This window comes from Ranitomeya imitator, chromosome 6 (genome assembly GCF_032444005.1).
Source record: "Ranitomeya imitator isolate aRanImi1 chromosome 6, aRanImi1.pri, whole genome shotgun sequence".
NCBI classification, from domain to species: Eukaryota; Metazoa; Chordata; class Amphibia; order Anura; family Dendrobatidae; genus Ranitomeya; species Ranitomeya imitator.
In genome coordinates, this window is record NC_091287.1 from 50,854,162 (window position 1) to 50,874,646 (window position 20,485).

A 20,485-nucleotide genomic window follows, 5' to 3' on the forward strand; every position below is an offset into this window, starting at 1 on the left:
ATGGGACGCCATGTTGCGTTTGGAGAGCCACTGATGTGCCTAAACATTGAAACCCCCCACAAGTGACACCATTTTGGAAAGTAGACCCCCTAAGGAACTTATCTAGATGTGTGGTGAGCACTTTGACCCACCAAGTGCTTCACAGAAGTTTATAATGCAGAACCGTAAAAATAAAAAAAAATTTTTTTTCACAAAAATTATCTTTTCGCCCCCAATTTTTTATTTTCCCAATGGTAAGGGAAGAAATTGGAACCAAAAAGTTGTTGTACAATTTGTCCTGAGTACGCTGATACCCCATATGTGGAGGTAAGCCACCTCCCTCCCTGCAGGACCCGGATCCGCGGCCATCTTGGATCCGGGATTTGCTGCAGGGAGGAAGGTAGGAGACCCTCGCAGCAACGCAATCACATCGCGTTGCTGCAGGGGTCTCAGGGAAGCCCGCAGGGAGCCCCCTCCCTGCGCGATGCTTCCTTGCACCGCCAGCACATCGCGATCATGTTTGATCGCGGTGTGCCGGGGGGTTAATGTGCGGGGGCGGTCCGTGACCGCTCCTGGCACATAGTGCCGGATGTCAGCTGCGATAAGCAGCTGATACCCGGCCGCGATCGGCCGCGCTCCCCCCGTGAGCGCGGCCGATCGCCTATGATGTACTATTCCGTCCTTGGGAAGTAGGGCCGACCCCACATCGACGGAATAGTATGTCTAATGGCAGAAAGGGGTTAATAGAATGTTAATACATATGACAATACTGACCAAATAGCACACCCCACCCGTTTCTGTACTGCTTCGTCAGGGAGTAAGTTTTTGGTCTTGACGCTTTGATGTCTTCCTTGGTCTACCAGTATGTTTGCCTTTAACAACCTTCCCATGTTTGTATTTGGTCCTGATTTTAGACACAGCTGACTGTGAACAACCAACATCTTTTGGAACATTACGTGATGATTTACCCTCTTTTAAGGGTTTGATAATCCTCTCCTTTGTTTCAATTGACATCTCTCGTGTTGGAGCCATGATTCATGTCAGTCCACCTGGTGCAACAGCTCTCCAAGGTGTGATCATTCCTTTTTAAATGCAGACTAACAAGCAGATCTAATTTGATGCAGGTGTTATTTTTGGGTATGAAAATTTACAGGGTGATTCCATAATTTTTTTCCTACGCTTGGTTAAAAAAAAAGTAACCATTAATGACTACCACATTTTTTTGTTCTAGATTTCTTTTAGTGTTTCTTAAAGCCAGAAAGTTGCCATTTGAAATGACTTTAGCTTTGTGCCATGTCTGTGATCTGCTTTTTTTCTACAAATTTAAACTGAATGAACATCCTCCAAGGCCGGTGATTCCATAATTTTTGCCAGGGGTTGTAATTCATTAAGAGGCCATCCTGCCGCCTCACCACCACTAGAGCAGCTGCACCCCCGACCTTCTATCTCTTCCCCATTATCCCGTAGAATGTAAGTCCGCAAGGACAGGGTCCTCTCCCCTCTGTACCCCTCTGTACTAGTAAATTTGTTTACTGTAAATGATATCTATAACTCTGTACGTAACCCCTTTCTCATGTACAGCACCATGGATTTAATGGTGCTATATAAATAAATAATGAGAGGCGTGCGCCTCGACACAAATCTTACTCCAGTCGTGGACTGGAGTAAGATTTATGGCATAAGGAATGCCAGCGTTCACAAATTTGACGAGCAGGGGTCGTCACACTCTCCTTCCTGCCCACGCAGGGCAAAAATGGCATGGAGAAAGGCCAAAAGTTGCAAAATTCTTGTGTTGCACAAACATTTTGCAACTTTCCTAAACTTTTTCTTCCAGCATCTATAGTTTACAAATGGATGGGGGTGTCAGCAATTAGCTCCACAAAGACCATCACATCTGACATCTCTATGTGATAAGTTTTTATTCTTTCTAATTTACAGCTACACTTTGTATCTTTCTTACTGAAGGCTCATTTACGCTTCTCTATGTATAAGCCGATCTGCGGTGGTTTAGGGTCACGTTTAGACGGGGCGAGCAGAGATCTACGCACGCAGAACGCCCATTAATACGACAGTTCTGTACATGTAGATCATTATTGGTATGGACAACTATTGTCAGCATGAATGATCCGATTCCCCTCCAACTAAGAAGCATTTTGCGACTGTAGGGACTTGAGACGAGCATGAAAAACACAATCTACATTTTGAAGCCAACAAAAACACTGATTGATTAAAAAAAAAATAATAATAATAATTATAATATATCTCTAATAAAATTGAATTCACACCATATTCCCAGTAACAAAATCTTCCAATTTCGATTTTATTTTACAAATTGGTTTACATTGTTAAATGTAATAGAAATACTTCAACTTCACAGGTCAATGATTTGTTCTTTAAAGTTCACACCAATTCATAAACGGGCACCTTGTCATTTTCTTACCAAACAGGCACAATGAAATATAGAAATTTCTTCCGTGGTATCCGTTTTTTTTTTTTCTCTCTAAAATATACTGTACATATTAAATAACCCGTCGGCTTGAGCCTTTTAAATATTTCCAGTACCTATGCATAAAAGCTCTACCAGCAAATAAAACAGTTCCCATCTAAAAGTGCATATAGTTAGTCGTGGGAGGCAGAGGATTGATGGAGGAGGAGGATGAGGAGGAGCGAAGCTGCCTGTGTTGCATTAGAAAGGGGGAAGAAGAAGCAGAAGGCGAAACTATACAGCGGCCATTATATACAATGAGCCCCGGCCCCTATATACATCAGTGTACTGTAATAATACCCCAGAATGATCACTGGCCACAGGATACAGCTGAAGTTGGCAGATTCCAGAGCATTTCCCACTAAAGTTATAACAATATACATCGGAGTCCACAAATTGACCTCTAAAATCCATCAGGTTCTGGGAGAGCTGGGTGGATGGAAAGAATGGAACTTGGCGAAGTCCAGGGATCGGATTCTGCCTTAGATATCTTCATAACCAGACGTATAAGCCGGCGAGGACTCTAGGACAGCACAGAGCTGTAGGTCCAAGACTTAGAGTAAAAGTGATTTGGGGTTTATTGGCACATGTGAAAAATCCATAAATTTACACAGGTTGAGCGATAATGACACTGGTGACGCGTTTCGAATGTGACGCGTTTTCAGTCATAAAGTATATGAATTAGAAATGCGTTAGTGATGTTATTTTAGCGCTGGATTGGGGTTGAGTGAATAGCTTTGGATAAGTGCTTATCCCAGTAGCTGCAGCGGGAACCCGGATACCCGGAGCGCTCCCGATAATCAGGTGTCCGGCGCCGCAGCGGCATGTATCGCCGATGTGTGACAATCCCAACAATCAGGCTCTCCATGCGTGTGTTCTGACCGTCACACAGCCGCGACACATGCCGCTGCGCCGCCGGACACCTGATTATTGGGAGCGCTCCAGGGATCCGGGTTCCTCCTGCAGTTATTCGGTAAGTGCTATAGCTATTCGGATAAGGACTTATCTGAAGCCATTCGATCATCCCTACTCTGGATATATTTTAACAAGTGCAAATACAGCCAGAAATAATGAGTCTGAGCGCTGAACGAATCTCTTTTTTTCTTCCATAGGACCACGTAACGAGCACAGGAGTAAAATATGCATCCGGCATGGCGAGCTGGTTCCTACACTCCTTTCTTAAATGGGTTGTCCACTGCTCAGACAAGCCCTTCTGAATCTCTTCGATATCCCACCAGCAAAATAACGCCTATACTTCCCCCCCCCTCCAGTGCTGTGCCATTGTAGCAGTGATGGCACTGGCTCAACCGGTTTAGGATCATGCAATCCCCTAAACTGCTGGAACAGCGCCGGCACTGAAAGGGGGGTATTGGTGTTATTTTATTGGAGGGCAAACAGAGATTGAGAAGGGGTTGTCCGATTAATGGACAACTCTTAGAAGCTGGCCACACACAAGAGAGCTGCCAGAGAAAAGTTTCCTCAGCAGACGGTTATCTCAGCCAACTCCACCGTACACGAGTGCTCGTCTGCGGAGTGTGCTCATGCGCTCTCAGCATGGAGAGGGAAGACATAAGCTACTAAACATTAGTCTGCGACTTATCACCCCTGAAAATAGAAAGCTCAGTGATAGCTCTCCTATCCTCAGATATTTGTAGTCATACACAAGATGGTCGTCTGCGACCACCGAAATGGAGGGGAGTGGGGGGTTTGGTCGTCTTTCCTCTTTTAATGTCTTTACAATAAAAGTACCCATACAGATAAGGGTTGGCTAGAAGCTTGTTTAGCAGACAGCCATTACTCATGACAGTCTTACATACATGGATGCTTAGTTTCCATAGGGAGGGGGACATCAGCCGCTAGTACACACCCTTCAATGAGGAGGGGGACATCAGTCGCTAGTAGATATCCTTAAATCAGGAGGGGGACATCAGCCGCTAGTACACACCCTACAATGAGGAGGGGGACATCAGCCGCTAGTACACACCCTACAATGAGGAGGGGGACATCAGCAGCTAGTACACACCCTACAATGAGGAGGGGGACATCAGCAGCTAGTACACACCCTACAATGAGGAGGGGGACATCAGCCGCTAGTACACACCCTACAATGAGGAGGGGGACATCAGCAGCTAGTACACACCCTACAATGAGGAGGGGGACATCAGCCGCTAGTACACACCCTACAATGAGGAGGGGGACATCAGCCGCTAGTACACACCCTACAATGAGGAGGGGGACATCAGCAGCTAGTACACACCCTTCAATGAGGAGGGGGACATCAGCCGCTAGTACACACCCTTCAATGAGGAAGGGGACATCAGCCGCTAGTGCACACCTTTCAATGAGGAGGGGGACATCAGCAGCTAGTACACACCCTTCAATGAGGAGGGGGACATCAGCCGCTAGTAGATATCCTTAAATCAGGAGGGGAGATATCAGCCGCTAGTAGATACCCTTCAATGAGGAGGGGGACATCAGCCGCTAGTACACACCCTTCAATGAGGAGGGGGACATCAGCCGCTAGTACACACCCTTCAATGAGGAGGGGGACATCAGCCGCTAGTGCACACCTTTCAATGAGGAGGGGGACATCAGCAGCTTGTAGACACCCTTTAATGAGGAGGGGGACATCAGCCGCTAGTACACACCCTACAATGAGGAGGGGGACATCAGCAGCTTGTAGACACCCTTCAATCAGGAGGAGAGATATCTGCCGCTAGTAGACACCACCTCTGGCCGCAGTTTATCTCCCAGAGAAACAAAAATGATCTGGCAGTGTGAATGAACGCCCCCGATCCGTTACTCCTCTGACAATCTATCAGCGAATAGTTGGGATGGGGGGGCCCTCATACACATCACATGGCAGTCCGCTACTCCTGACTTTAGACTCATGTGACTGGGGACCTAAAGACAGATATAACTAGGAAAAGTCCAAACCGAACACAACTCGAGGACTAGATATCATAGATATAAATTTAGGGGCAAGTGCTCTTTAATACACTGTAATGTAATAGAATACCCAACTATTACACACAATCAGAAGTCAGTTCATGAGAATACGAGGATCCAGAATTCAGAGACTGGAGTAGGACAATATTAGTACTGTGCAGTTCTTCAAGGCCATAAATGTCAGCGGTAATACCAAGCTCCGATACAAAAACAGTGAGCAGGTAGATGGAGCGGCAGCTTCTAGTGACCGGTACACGGCACGCCTGCACATAAGTCATTGCCGGCATCAAGAGACGTAAGAGATGCAATTTCACTACAAATGATTCACCACCAATCATTAGCTGCAAACACTTCAGCGCAAGCAACAGCGAAGAAAGGTTCGTATCTACGGTCTGAGATTAGTAGTTTTATTTTCCAGTCGATCCAGTGTCTGTGTTAGACTTGCAGTTCTGTTAAGGGAAAAAAAAATGCAACTGAATGCGGGAAAAAAAAAAATGATATAAAGAGTCACGAATGGATATGGTCAAGAGGAAGTGTCGCGAGTCCGAACGTCCAAACCTAGAGGGGTCTCGTCATCTTCGTACAAGTGCAAACATCAGCACAACACAGTTTGGTCCGCAATAAAATATCAGTAAATAATAATAATATCGGTGTCCTTCAGGGCGAGATGGTCAGAGTGGTTGCTCCCATTGAGAAAAGTGACGTCAGCGGCCGAATATGGCGTTGTATTCCAGCAGGATGAGCTCCACGATCTGGTTCTGGTAGACCGTGTGAATGGCGATATTACCAGTCTCTTGTTCCGGTTTCAGTAACGTTGGACCAAAGACGATGGCTAAACTCTGGAAGGTCATTCTGTTCTTTTCTCCTGTTTCTACAACGCTGGGAAAAAAAAAAAGACGACATAAGAATTAGTCCTATGCGCCAACTAGGATCCCAGCCCTGCACGTATGGGGGGCAGGAAACGCAAATGGTGGGTGGGCGGTCCAGATCTCAAGGGGTTTCAAGGCTCTTTACTGACATTGGTTTAGAGGCTACTACCTGTAGCAAAATCATTTTCTTCCTTTTAGATGAGCGCTCATTTGCATACTTTCCCCCCAGGGAGCACAGCTGGATCTCCACCAGGAGAACAGTCCGAGGACAGTGCCCGGCTGTGAAATGCACAACTGTAATCCGCGTGGGGGCGCAACTGTTCAGAGGGGAAAATGTTCCCCCCAACCCGCCCCTCCCCACTTGTCCGGCTTTTCTGAACTCCGTTACTATGTTGAACTCCATGGAGCCAGGATTGCAGAATTAGAGTTTTATCAGCAGGAGATTATCACTGCAGGACTGGGTGTCATGTGACTGGCAGTCTGGCTAATCTGTGTAACCCCGCCTCCACTACTGATCACATTGTCAGCAAACTGCCAATCAGTGGTGTGGGCGGGGTTATACACAGCTCAGCATCCATAGCACTGCTACATCTACAGCGGAGAAACCGTATCAAAACTGCATTAAGTGATACATCACTGGAATCAGGGGCTGGAGGCAGCACGGTGGCGCAGTGGTTAGCACTGCAGCCTTGCAGCGCTGGGGTCCTGGGTTCTAATCCCACCAAGGACAACATCTGCAAAGAGTTTGTATGTTCTCTCCGTGTTTGCGTGGGTTTCCATCCACATTCCAAAGACATACTGATGGAGAATTTAGATTGTGAGCCCCATCGGGGACAGTGATGATAATGTGTGCAGGTAGCGCTGCGGAATATGTTAGCGCTAAATAAAAATAAAGATTATTATTATAAAACTTGAAACCGCTGCTCTGAGGCCTTTAATTTTGCAAGCAGCATGCTGTGATTGCACACATGCAACAGCACGGACCACACAGATATCCACTGTACCCAATGGAGCAGATCGCTGCCATATACCAGAGAGATGCCTGTAAGTTTACCTCCGTCACATACCCGACCTGTTCACCTCTACGTATTACATTTACACATCCACAAACATGCAGAGGACGGGCAGTGACGGCCCCTCTAAGCACCAATTATAGGCTTTTTCTGTGCAGCAATGCTTGGATTTCAGATTCCCGCGTAAGGAAACAACCGAGCTCAGCTAAAATGCCACTTACAAAAGAAAAAAAAAAAAAAATCAGACAATCCCAATGACAAATCTATCGTGTACTCAATGCTCCCCACTCACTGCTTGAGATGCTTGAAGAGAGCCTGCATTGTGTCTTGGTTCGGCTTTGGCAACTGTTTAATTAAATCTCTGACTGCCTGAACGCGGAGCTTGGGCTCTTGTTCTGAAAAGAGAAGGAGAAAAAAAAAAAAAAGAAAGGAAAAAAGTCACTTACAAATCATTATGAGCACTAACACTGCCATCCATAAAGACTGGTGGTACGCGGTACTGCACTGCCCCCTAGTGGCCCCAATTAGGAACTGCAGCAAAAAAAAAAAAAAATCACAAATATCAAATATTTAATACAGGCGCAATTTTTATCTTCTTAGGCCTCAGACGTCAGTTATTCTCGCGTACGAGAAAAACAGATTATTTTGATAAGACTTTGGAGGGGAAAAAAATAAAGTTTCTACACCAATGTCCTGTGTGACCAGTCAGTGAAAATTGGACTGTGCTCACATGGCATTAGAGTTGCCTAATTTTTTTTCCACGCACCCATAGACTTTCACTGCAGATTTTGATCAGACACTCAGATCAAAATCAGACATCTCAGCAAATTCCTTGGAATCGCCAGGTCTGCAAAAAAATCATGGACATGTGAATGGTCCCATAGACTATCACAGGTACGAGTGCTAATGGTGAAAACCACAGGTAGCACCCATATGAGACCGCCCCTACGCGTGAAATGGTGCATTTGACAGGAGCGTAATTTGGGTGTAGGATCAATCCCAAGTCATTAGAACGGGGCTGCACTTGCAGAAATGGCCGCATCACACATCACGCTGGCCAAAGTCTCATTTCACACATCCATATAAATGCTGAAAAGTGCAGGCACCACTATGTATATAATATGGAGGTGGTGCACAGATATTTCAGCAGGAGAGGAGGAGATAGGTATAATCGCAGGACAAACAGGTTCACCGATTGAGGCTACGGCATAGTATTAATGATCATGAAATATACATTAATACACGGTGTATAATTGCACTCATCGACCAATAGCATCATGTACTGCAGGAAAAAAATTATATATTTATAATAAAGTGTATGCCGGGCATACAGCAAAGTTATGGACCAGTAGCGTATTGGTAACAAGAGGTGAATACAAAGACAAACTTGTCATAAAAGATTATTGAATACCCATCATATACCCGTCCAATCCCACCGGAATGGGGGTTTCAGCACAGGCCTTGGTCTTCACCACCCCCAGACGAAGGCTTATTGCCAAACTTATTATGTAGATGGTAATGATCAGATGGGAAAGTTTCCGGAATCTTTACCTTATTTAGCCCCTTTTTACTACCATGTTCATACTGAACACATACTGAACAGTGAAAGGGTTAAAAATGGCAAACTAATGAATGCATTCCTGACGACTGATTATCAGATTTTTACTTACTGATTGCATTCACAAAGTCGTTGAAATGGCTGTAGGTGAAGAGCGGCTCGGGCAGCTCCCTGAAGAACATCTTCAGCGCCCCGGTAATCACGTGGATGTCTTCCCATTTGCTGTCGTTCAGGTCCAGTTTCTCATCTGCAATAAAGCATGGCGTGTTATGGAGGGCACGGCGCTGCGTCTGTATGCCTGGTCACTGCACCATTGTATGTGGTTATTCCCAGTGTGCCTATACTAATGAGATGTAGCATGTTTGCCAAGTGTCTGCTCTTCATAGGTACCAATACATACCGCCGTCCCCAGCGCCCACCGTGCAGCACAGGTAGTAGGGTCACAACCCAAGCTTTGGTTTTGTGGATATGAGACACTAAAATTCTAGTTTTCAGCCATAAAGAATAAACATTTCTGTGGAGGTATCCAGATCACAAAACAAAGAAACCAAAATAGTAAGAGAAATAAAAGGGAAAACAAAGCTGTGGGACAAGGATTTCATTTTTTTTTTTTTTATAGAAAAAAGTGAATAATTGGCAAAAAGGTTGGCATCAGTAACCGAGCGACCGCCAACTATCGGGATGCCCGAATATTAGGAAAATAGCATCAAACTTTATACAAAAGTCACAAGTTTCAATAAATCATCCAAATATACTGAGGGAACACAATGCAAATTCCAAGTTAGAACAAACAGCCTGGAGAAAAATAAAGGGGTTATATAGAATGAGAAAAATATGGATGCTTTTCCCCAAAAAACAGCACCACACCTGTGTACGGTTGTGTGTGGTTTTTCAGCTCAGCACGACAGAGGTGAATGGGACAGTTGCAATACTGCACATAACCTGCTGACATGGGTGGCGCTATTTCTAATCCCATGATAGGTCCTTCGCTATGAGTCCTAAGGGGTCCTAAAACCCACAGCTTCTGTGCGGCCAAGAGCATCTATACACAGCAACTGGAGAGGGGTCCGAACCTTGTAAGGTAGAGGTGGCCATACACCTACAGGAAGGATCGTCAGGACTGTGCAGACCAGCACACTGACTAATGCTCGGCACCATGGGTGGACTCGGGCTGCACTCACGGCCACCATACTATGCTGACTACCACTGGTGTGAGATGATCTGCAGGAAAGATCTGAAAATCACCAGTCAGGATCTCGATCTACAGACCGCTCAGCAATAGACGAAGCAGCAAATAAAGATCTTTCCAATCAGACGAGGATGATGACTATGGGGATGTGCGTGTGGAAAACAGAACTCACCGTGTGTCACCGCAAATCTGAGCTTCTGTATCACCGCGAGGTTTCCGCTGACTCTGTACAGGCCGTCAACGTCCAGTCCTAAAAGAAGAAGTAACATAATGGTGTCACTCCATGATCACTTGCTTCACCACAATTCCATTATTTGTGCAAATCCATGTGTCCTGCAAACTCCACATGTGCACGAAAAGTAACGTAAAATCGAATCACTGGAGAAACGTCGGCCAGATTCTTGTTGGCGGATATGGTCAGCCCTCGTAATGCATGGAATAAGCCGTGGCAGATATAATATGTAAAGTGACAGTAATTTTATACAGGTGTTCGCAATATCATAAATTGTTAAAATTGCAAAAGTGTTTGTAAGAACGAGCAACTTTGTAATTTACCAGTTATTAAAAATACTCTCCTAGGCAAGGAGCATGCGCTTACAAGCCCTTTGTTATAGAGCATGCAAGTGCTGCTGTGCAGTTGGCCCGGTCTAGGGATCCAGCCAGCCCTGTGCTCCTCCATTGCTGCAGAGGCAAAAAATGCCTATGATTGCAGTGCCATAGACAACACAGTGGCACAAAGATGCTGTTGGTATGAACAGCCAATCATTCAGGAAGGCATAGCCTGCGCCTACACTAAAGCCCCCCCCCCCCAGCGCCCTACACTCCCCCCGGCGCCCTACACCTCCCCCCCCAGAGCCCTACACTCCCCCCCCCCCCCCGCGCCCTACACTCCCCCCCCCCCCACCCCCGAGACCTACACTCCCCCCCAGCGCCCTACACTCCCCCCCAGCGCCCTACACTCCCCCCCCAGCGCCCTACACTCCCCCCCCCCAGCGCCCTACACTCCCCCCCCCCCCCTCCAGCGCCCTACACTCCCCCCCCCCCAGCGCCCTACACTCCCCCCCCCCCCCCCCCGCGCCCTACACTCTTCCCCCCCCCGGCGCCCTACACTCCCCCCCCCCCCCCCCCGGCGCCCTACACTCCTCCCCCCCCGGCGCCCTATTGAGAATAAACCTTTAATACTTGTGATTGCTGTCAATCAATGAAACACTCTAGATTAGGGGTGTCAAACTGCATTCCTCGAGGGCCTCAGACCATGCATGTTTTCAAGATTTCCTTTGCATTGCACAAGGTGCTGGAATCATTCTGTGCAGGTGATTAAATTATCACCTGTGCAATACAAGGAAAGCCTGAAAACATGACCTGTTTGCGGCCCTCGAGGAATGCAGTTTGACACCTCTGCTCTACAGGTCCTTCTCAAAAAGTTAGCATATAGTGTTAAATTTCATTATTTACCATAATGTAATGATTACAATTAAACTTTCATATATTATAGATTCATTATCCACCAACTGAAATTTGTCAGGTCTTTTATTGTTTTAACCCCTTTCTGCCATTAGACGTACTATTGCGTCCATGTGGGGTGGGCTTTACTTCCCAAGGACGCAATAGTACGTCATATGCGATCGGCAGCGCTCACGGGGGGAGCCCGCCGATCGCGGCCGGGTGTCAGCTGTTTATCGCAGCTGACATCCGGCACTATGTGCCAGGAGCGGTCACGGACCGCCCCCGGCACATTAACCCCCGGCACACCGCGATCAAAGATGATCGCGATGTGCCGGCGGTGCAGGGAAGCACCGCGCAGGGAGGGGGCTCCCTGCGGGCTTCCCTGAGCCCCCCGCAGCAACGCGATGTGATCGCGTTGCTGCGAGGGTCTCACCTCCCTCCCTGCTCCCTCCAGCCCCGGATCCAATATGGCCGCGGATCCGGGTCCTGCAGGGAGGGAGGTGGCTTCACAGAGCCTGCTCAGAGCAGGCACTGTGAAGGCTGCAGCGCTGCATGTCAGATCAGTGATCTGACAGAGTGCTGTGCAAACTGTCAGATCACTGATCTGTGATGTCCCCCCCTGGGACAAAGTAAAAAAGTTAAAAAAAAAAAATTTCAAATGTGTAAAAAAAAATATTCCAAAATAATGAAAAAAAAAAAAATTATTATTCCCATAAATACATTTCTTTATCTAAATAAAAAAAAAAAAACAATAAAAGTACACATATTTAGTATCGCCGCGTCCGTAACGGCCCGACCTATAAAACTGGCCCACTAGTTAACCCCTTCATTAAACACCGTAAGAAGAAAAAAAAAAAAACGAGGCAAAAAACAACGCTTTATTATCATACCGCCGAACAAAAAGTGGAATAACACGCGATCAAAAAGACAGATATAACTAACCATGGTACCGCTGAAAGCGTCATATTGTCCCGCAAAAAACTAGCCGCCATACAGCATCATCAGCAAAAAAATAAAAAAGTTATAGTCCTGAGAATAAAGCGATGCAAAAATAATTATTTTTTCTATAAAATAGTTTTTATCGTATAAAAGCGCCAAAACATAAAAAAATGATATAAATGAGGTATCGCTGTAATCGTACTGACCCAAAGAATAAAACTGCTTCATCAATTTTACCAAACGCGGAACGGTATAAACGCCTCCCCCAAAAGAAATTCATGAATAGCTGGTTTTTGGTCATTCTGCCTCACAAAAATCGGAATAAAAAGCGATCAAAAAATGTCACGTGCCCGAAAATGTTACCAATAAAAACATCAACTCGTCCCGCAAAAAACAAGACCTCACATGACTCTGTGGACCAAAATATAGAAAAATTATAGCTCTCAAAATGTGGTAACGCAAAAAATATTTTTTGCAATAAAAAGCGTCTTTCAGTGTGTGACGGCTGCCAATCATAAAAATCCGCTAAAAAACCCGCTATAAAAGTAAATCAAACCCCCCTTCATCACCCCCTTAGTTAGGGAAAAATTAAAAAAATGTATTTATTTCCATTTTCCCATTAGGGTTAGGGCTAGGGTTAGGGCTAGGGTTAGGGCTAGGGTTAGGGTTAGGGCTAGGGCTAGGGTTAGGGATAGGGTTAGGGCTAGGGTAAGGATTAGGGTTAGGGTTAGGGCTAGGGCTACAGTTTGGGTTGGGGCTAAAGTTACAGTTAGGGTTTAGATTACATTTACGGTTGGGAATAGGGTTGGGATTAGGGGTGTGTCAGGGTTAGAGGTGTGGTTAGGGTTACTGTTGGGATTAGGGTTAGGGATGTGTTTGGATTAGGGTTTCAGTTATAATTGGGGGGTTTCCACTGTTTAGGCACATCAGGGGCTCTCCAAACGCGACATGGCGTCCGATCTCAATTCCAGCCAATTCTGCGTTGAAAAAGTAAAACAGTGCTTCTTCCCTTCCGAGCTCTCCCGTGTGCCCAAACAGGGGTTTACCCCAACATATGGGGTATCAGCGTACTCAGGACAAATAGGACAACAACTTTTGGGGTCCAATTTCTCCTGCTACCCTTGGGAAAATACAAAACTCGGGGCTAAAACATATTTTTTGTGGGAAAAAAAAAGATTTTTAATTTTCACGGCTCTGCGTTACAAACTGTAGTGAAACACTTGGGGGTTCAAAGCTATCACAACACATCTAGATGAGTTCCTTAGGGGGTCTAGTTTCCAAAATGGTGTCACTTGTGGGAGGTTTCTACTGTTTAGGTACATTAGGGGCTCTGCAAATGCAATGTGACACCTGCAGACCATTCCATCTAAGTCCTCATTCCAAATGGAGCTCCTTCCCTTCCGAGCCCTCCCATGCGCCCAAACAGTGGTTCCCCCCCACATATGGGGTATCAGCGCACTCAGGACAAATTGGACAACAAATTGTGGGGTCGAATTTCTCCTGTTACCCTCGGGAAAATACAAAACTGGGGGCTAAAAAATAATTTTTGTGGGAAAAAATTTTTGTTTTATTTTTACGGCTCTCCATTATAAACTTCTGTGAAGCCCTTGGTGGGTCAAAGCGCTCAGCACACATCTAGGTAAGTTCCTAAGGGGGTCTACTTTCCAAAATGGTGTCACTTGTGGGGGGTTTCTACTGTTTAGGTACATTAGGGGCTCTGCAAACGCAATGTGACATCTGCAGACCATTCCATCTAAGTCTGCATTCAAATGGCACTCCTTCCCTTCTGAGCCCTCCCATGTGCCCAAACAGTGGTTCCCCCCATATATGGTGTATCATCGCACTCAGGACAAATTGTACAACAACTTTTGGGGTCCAATTTCTTCTCTTACCCTTGGGAAAATAAAAAATTGGGGGCAAAAAGATAATTTTTGTGAAAAAATATGATTTTTTATTTTTACGGTTCTACATTATAAACTTCTGTGAAGCACTTGGTGGGTCAAAGTGCTCACCACACCTCTAGATAAGTTCCTTAGGGGGTCTACTTTCCAAAATGGTGTCACTTGTGGGGGGTTTCAATGTTTAGGCACATCAGTGGCTCTTCAAACGCAACATGACGTCCCATCTCAATTCCTGTCAATTTTGCATTGAAAAGTCAAACGGCGCTCCTTCCCTTCCGAGCTCTCCCATCCGCCCAAACAGTGGTTTACCCCCACATATGGGCTATCAGCGTACTCAGGACAAATTGTACAACAACTTTTGGGGTCCAATTTCTTCTCTTACCCTTGGGAAAATAAAAAATTGGGGGCGAAAAGATAATTTTTGTGAAAAAATATGATTTTTTATTTTTACGGTTTTACATTATAAACTTCTGTGAAGCACTTGTTGGGTCAAAGTGCTCACCACACCTCTAGATAAGCTCCTTAGGGGGTCTACTTTCCAAAATGGTGTCACTTGTGGGGGGTTTCAATGTTTAGCCACATCAGGGGCTCTCCAAACGAAACATGGCGTCCCATCTCAATTCCAGTCAATTTTGCATTGAAAAGTCAAATGGCACTCCTTCGCTTCCGAGCTCTGCCATGCGCCCAAACAGTGGTTTACCCCCACATGTGGGGTATTGGCCTACTCAGGACAAATTGTACAACAACTTTTGGGGTCCAATTTCTTCTCTTACCCTTGGGAAAATAAAAAATTGGGGGCGAAAAGATAATTTTTGTGAAAAAATATGATTTTTTATTTTTACGGTTCTACATTATAAACTTCTGTGAAGCACTTGTTGGGTCAAAGTGCTCACCACACCTCTAGATAAGCTCCTTAGGGGGTCTACTTTCCAAAATGGTGTCACTTGTGGGGGGTTTCAATGTTTAGCCACATCAGGGGCTCTCCAAACGAAACATGGCGTCCCATCTCAATTCCAGTCAATTTTGCATTGAAAAGTCAAATGGCACTCCTTCGCTTCCGAGCTCTGCCATGCGCCCAAACAGTGGTTTACCCCCACATGTGGGGTATTGGCATACTCAGAACAAATTGTACAACAATGTTTGGGGTCCATTTTCTCCTGTTACCCTTGGTAAAATAAAACAAATTGGAGCTGAATTAAATTTTTTGTGAAAAAAAGTTAAATGTTCATTTTTATTTAAACATTCAAAAAATTCCTGTGAAGCACCAGAAGGGTTAATAAACTTCTTGAATATGGTTTTGAGCACCTTGAGGGGTGTAGTTTTTAGAATGGTGTCACACTTGGGTATTTTCTATCATATAGACCCCTCAAAATGACTTCAAATGAGATGTGGTCCCTAAAATAAAATGGTGTTGTAGAAATGAGAAATTGCTGGTCAACTTTTAACCCTTATAACTCCCTAACAAAAAAAAATTTTGGTTCCAAAATTGTGCTGATGTAAAGTAGACATGTGGGAAATGTTACTTATTAAGTATTTTGTGTGACATATCTCTGTGATTTAATTGCATAAAAATTCAAAGTTGGAAAATTGCGAAATTTTCATAATTTTCGCCAAATTTCCGTTTTTTTTCACAAATAAACGCAGGTACTATCAAATAATTTTTACCATTGTCATGAAGTACAATATGTCATGAGAAAACAATGTCAGAATCACCAGGATCCATTGAAGCGTTCCAGAGTTATAACCTCATAAAGGGACAGTGGTCAGAATTGTAAAAATTGGCCCGGTCATTAACGTGCAAACCACCCTTGGGGGTAAAGGGGTTAATACTGATGATTTTGGCATACAACTCCTGATAACCCAAAAAACCTGTCTCAATAAATTAGCATATCAAGAAAAGGTTCTCTAAACGACCTATTACCCTAATCTTCTGAATCAACTAATTAACTCTAAACACATGCAAAAGATACCTGAGGCTTTTATAAACTCCCTGCCTGGTTCATTACTCAAAACCCCCATCATGGGTAAGACTAGCGACCTGACAGATGTCAAGAAGGCCATCATTGACACCCTCAAGCAAGAGGGTAAGACCCAGAAAGAAATTTCTCAACAAACAGGCTGTTCCCAGAGTGTTCCCAGAGTGCTGTATCAAGGCACCTCAATGGTAAGTCTGTTGGAAGGAAACAATGTGGCAGAAAGAGGAGACCGGACCCTGAGGAAGATTGTGGAGAAGGACCGATTCTAGACCTTGGGGAACCTGAGGAAGCAGTGGACTGAGTCTGGTGTGGAAACATCCAGAGCCACCGTGCACAGGCGTGTGCAGGAAATGGGCTACAGGTGCCGCATTCCCCAGGTAAAGCCACTTTTGAACCATAAACAGCGGCAGAGGCGCCTGACCTGGGCTACAGAGAAGCAGCACTGGACTGTTGCTAAGTGGTCCCAAGTACTTTTTTCTGATGAAAGCAAATTTTGCATGTCATTCGGAAATCAAGGTGCCAGAGTCTGGAGGAAGACTGGGGAGAAGGAAATGCCAAAATGCCTGAAGTCCAGTGTCAAGTACCCACAGTCAGTGATGGTGTGGGGTGCCATGTCAGCTGCTGGTGTTGGTCCACTGTGTTTCATCAAGGGCAGGGTCAATGCAGCTAGCTATCAGGAGATTTTGGAGCACTTCATGCTTCCATCGGCTGAAATGCTTTATGGAGATGAAGATTTCATTTTTCAGCACGACCTGGCACCTGCTCACAGTGCCAAAACCACTGGTAAATGGTTTACTGACCATGGTATTACTGTGCTCAATTGGCCTGCCAACTCTCCTGACCTGAACCCCATAGAGAATCTGTGGATATTGTGAAGAGAAAGTTGAGAGACGCAAGACCCAACACTCTGGATGAGCTTAAGGCCGCTATTGAAGCATCCTGGGCCTCCATAACATCTCAGCAGTGTCACAGGCTGATTGCCTCCATGCCACGCCGCATTGAAGCAGTCATTTCTGCCAAAGGATTCCCGACCAAGTATTGAGTGCATAACTGAACATTATTATTTGATGGTTTTTTTGTTTGTTATTAAAAAACACTTTTATTTGATTGGATGGGTGAAATATGCTAATTTATTGAGACAGGTTTTTTGGGTTATCAGGAGTTGTATGCCAAAATCATCAGTATTAAAACAATAAAAGACCTGACAAATTTCAGTTGGTGGATAATGAATCTATAATATATGAAAGTTTAATTGTAATCATTACATTATGGGAAATAATGAAATTTAACACTATATGCTAATTTTTTGAGAAGGACCTGTAGATTACATTTTGAGGCTGAAAACCTTCACTCTTCATATCCGAGTGGTAAAGGTGCAGATTCATTACAATGGAGAAGCCAGACATTCTTGACATCCTCTTGGATAGGTCCTCAATATCTGATCATGGAGGGTTTCGCCAATAAATTGGGCACGGTGCTCTATCAATCGCTGCATCCTTCAAGCATTTGGGGGTGGCTGTGACCGGCGCTGCAGCCAAATCCTACGCATTTCGTTAATGTGCACATAGTACATACCTTGCTGTTCGATATGGTCGATGCACATCTTTACAAATTTTGGCACTGTAGTGTTTTCTCTTTGACAAAGACTGGCCAGGCTGGAGCCAAATACAGGATCTGCAAACAGGAGCAGCACAGAAGGATGACCACTCGAATAACGCAACGCAATAAGCCGGCAGTAAACTACAGTACACCAGAGACATAAATGGTAACATACCCGTCCACATCTAATCTAGACTTTGTCAACAGAAATAAAAGAATCACGAATCATAATTTAGGGTGCAGAAAACCTCCTCTCTATATTGTAATCCTCAATTTTTTGACAAAAAAAAACAAAACACAAGAGAATACTAATGCTAGTGCCTTGAAATATTTATTGCTAAATTTGATAGGGCAAATTAAGCTGGCAGACAAAGCCGTGTCCTTCTATAGACAGTCATTGCGATCTATGGGCGAAACGCTAGATATTTGCACTTCTGTGGAAACCTGAGCCTAGTGGTTCTTGCAATTATTTCAATCCACATTTCTTGGGAAAAGATGGCCCCTGTCTGCCATGCGTTCTTATGCAGAGGAATATCATTAAAAAAAAAACAAAAAAACACTGTACGCAACCAAATCAAATTATACATAGCTTCAGTAGGAAGAATGTCAAATACTCAGCATGCACTCCTGATGAAGCCAAAAAGGAGACGTGAACACAAAAATAACAACACTAGTGTCTTCTTGTTACCACTGCTTGCAGGATTAGATAAGCACTGTATTCACCAGCTGCATTCATAGTGTGGATTTTTTTTTTTTTTTTTTACAACAAACTTGGAAAATTGTGGAAAAGAAACACTTCGGTTGCAATATGCGAACTCTCTCTCGATCCCTAAGGTGAATTCACTATTTTATGGCACCAACTTGCTCTGATTTCAGCAGAAATCCTGTACTTCCAAACAAATCACCTTTAATGTAGCCCTTCTCACGCACGGCTTGCATTGTTGGACGCCTTGTAAGAAACTTCTTTAATTTTGTTTTCGTCTTCTTTTGCTCCGAATTATCAACAGACGTTTGTTTTATGGCTAAAAATACAAATAATATGTGGAATATTTACATTATTACTCATGCAATAAAAAATGAATATGGTCATAGCGACCTAAATGAAGTGTATATTTATGGAATGAAAGTGGCGGTGTGATTGGTTGGTTTTCCCTTCCCCGTGTGCGTTAGTACTACGACCACTACTAGTGTGACTTCAGCGGCTCTGATCACACCTACATCGATTCTTTTTAGAATCGTGATCTTTCTCCTTCTCGTGCTTATCCTTCCCTTGTTTCTCTACTGGAGAGTCAGGCACAATATCCTCACTGGGCTCCTCAGACTCCATTATCTGAAAAAGAAAAAGACAATCCCTTTAATAAATGTATTTTCTACGTAGATTTTGTTTACAGAATGGCCAGAATGGCATTAATTGAAAAATTAATAAGCGTTCGGCCGCCAGCAATAACTTGGTCTATTAGTGGCCCCAGAGGTGAGACATCAGCGAGTGGTCACTTAGTGTGCCAAGAATATCCAGAAATCAGAGATCGGTATAGAACCTTGGAAGAGCAGATAATTGGGGGGGTGAATATTTTTATTTTTTAAATGCCCTTCTGAACATTAAAAAAAAAAAACAATTACAAAGTGGGCAATGCCTTTACGATGTTAAATAAAATGTGTTCTACTAAACAGCAAACATTATATGTAATCACAATACTTTACAGGCAGAGTCACCCATCACCTCCTCACCAATCTATGCTGAGCACATTCATCTCTACATGTAGTGTTGGACTGGTTGGCAAAGACCCACCAGTAACATTCATTCTTTCGGCCCACTGTTCGGTTACATGCAAAAATAACCTGATCCTAGTAGACAAATGTACTTTTGCTTCTATGTATTATTAAATTTGCTAACTTGTTTAATGAATGATTAGATTATAGCTTTTTCTGCAAATTGCGAATCAAGTGTAGTAGCACTACTCATTAGGAAGCCTTCAAAAAAGGGGCCTAACGGAGGATTCTCCTGTTATCCGGTGGGCCAGTCCGAGCCGGTCTATATGCCACTTACACAAAGTTCTTACATTTTATAGATAAATTACATGAATTATTACCACGTACTTATTCAAAGTAAAGGACCTTACAAGCATTAAAGTTGGCCGCACCGGGGCGACAGGCCCCGACGCACCGGGGCGACAGGCCCCGACGCACCGGGGCGACAGGCCTACTTCAGACATGCCTGGAAGCAGCTCACTCCCTTCTTTCCATTAAAACTGCATGCGTGCTCAGATGAACAGAGAATACATGTGCGTGTATTCACTTCTGCTGCTTGCTGTAGGAAACAATAGAGTGAGCGATCGATCTATTTGCAGACACGGAACATGCAAGAAATTCAGCTGTGAAGCACGCAGAATTATAAATGCAGCTCCGGACTAACACATACTAGTGCTGAAACAGATACGGTGATGAGGACCCTAGTGACAACTTCGTAATCTAAATTGTTGGGCATTTCTGAGATCTTTGCTTGCTGTCAGTGAATGGGAACATTCTTGTTTATAGTCCGAGACTGAAGCCCATTCGCGCCAATGCTTTTTCACAGCTGAGAT

At 44.5% G+C, this 20,485-nt stretch overlaps 1 protein-coding gene across 11 annotated transcripts in view; it reads right to left on the reverse strand.

The window, feature by feature from the left end:
* Window positions 1-2,268: 2,268 nt before the first annotated feature.
* The window catches only part of ARHGAP12 (Rho GTPase activating protein 12), a 93,512-nt gene continuing 75,295 nt past the window's right edge, over window positions 2,269-20,485 (reverse strand). For all 11 annotated transcript variants that reach the window (XM_069729648.1, XM_069729654.1, XM_069729647.1 and 8 more), the window contains 7 exons: window positions 19,122-19,233; window positions 18,809-18,925; window positions 17,880-17,978; window positions 10,215-10,292; window positions 8,966-9,100; window positions 7,588-7,690; window positions 2,269-6,292 (listed from right to left, as the gene is read on the reverse strand). In XM_069729648.1, the coding sequence (XP_069585749.1) occupies window positions 6,118-6,292; window positions 7,588-7,690; window positions 8,966-9,100; window positions 10,215-10,292; window positions 17,880-17,978; window positions 18,809-18,925; window positions 19,122-19,233 (819 nt within the window). In that variant the 3' untranslated portion in view covers window positions 2,269-6,117. The remainder of the gene's footprint in view (window positions 6,293-7,587; window positions 7,691-8,965; window positions 9,101-10,214; window positions 10,293-17,879; window positions 17,979-18,808; window positions 18,926-19,121; window positions 19,234-20,485) is intronic.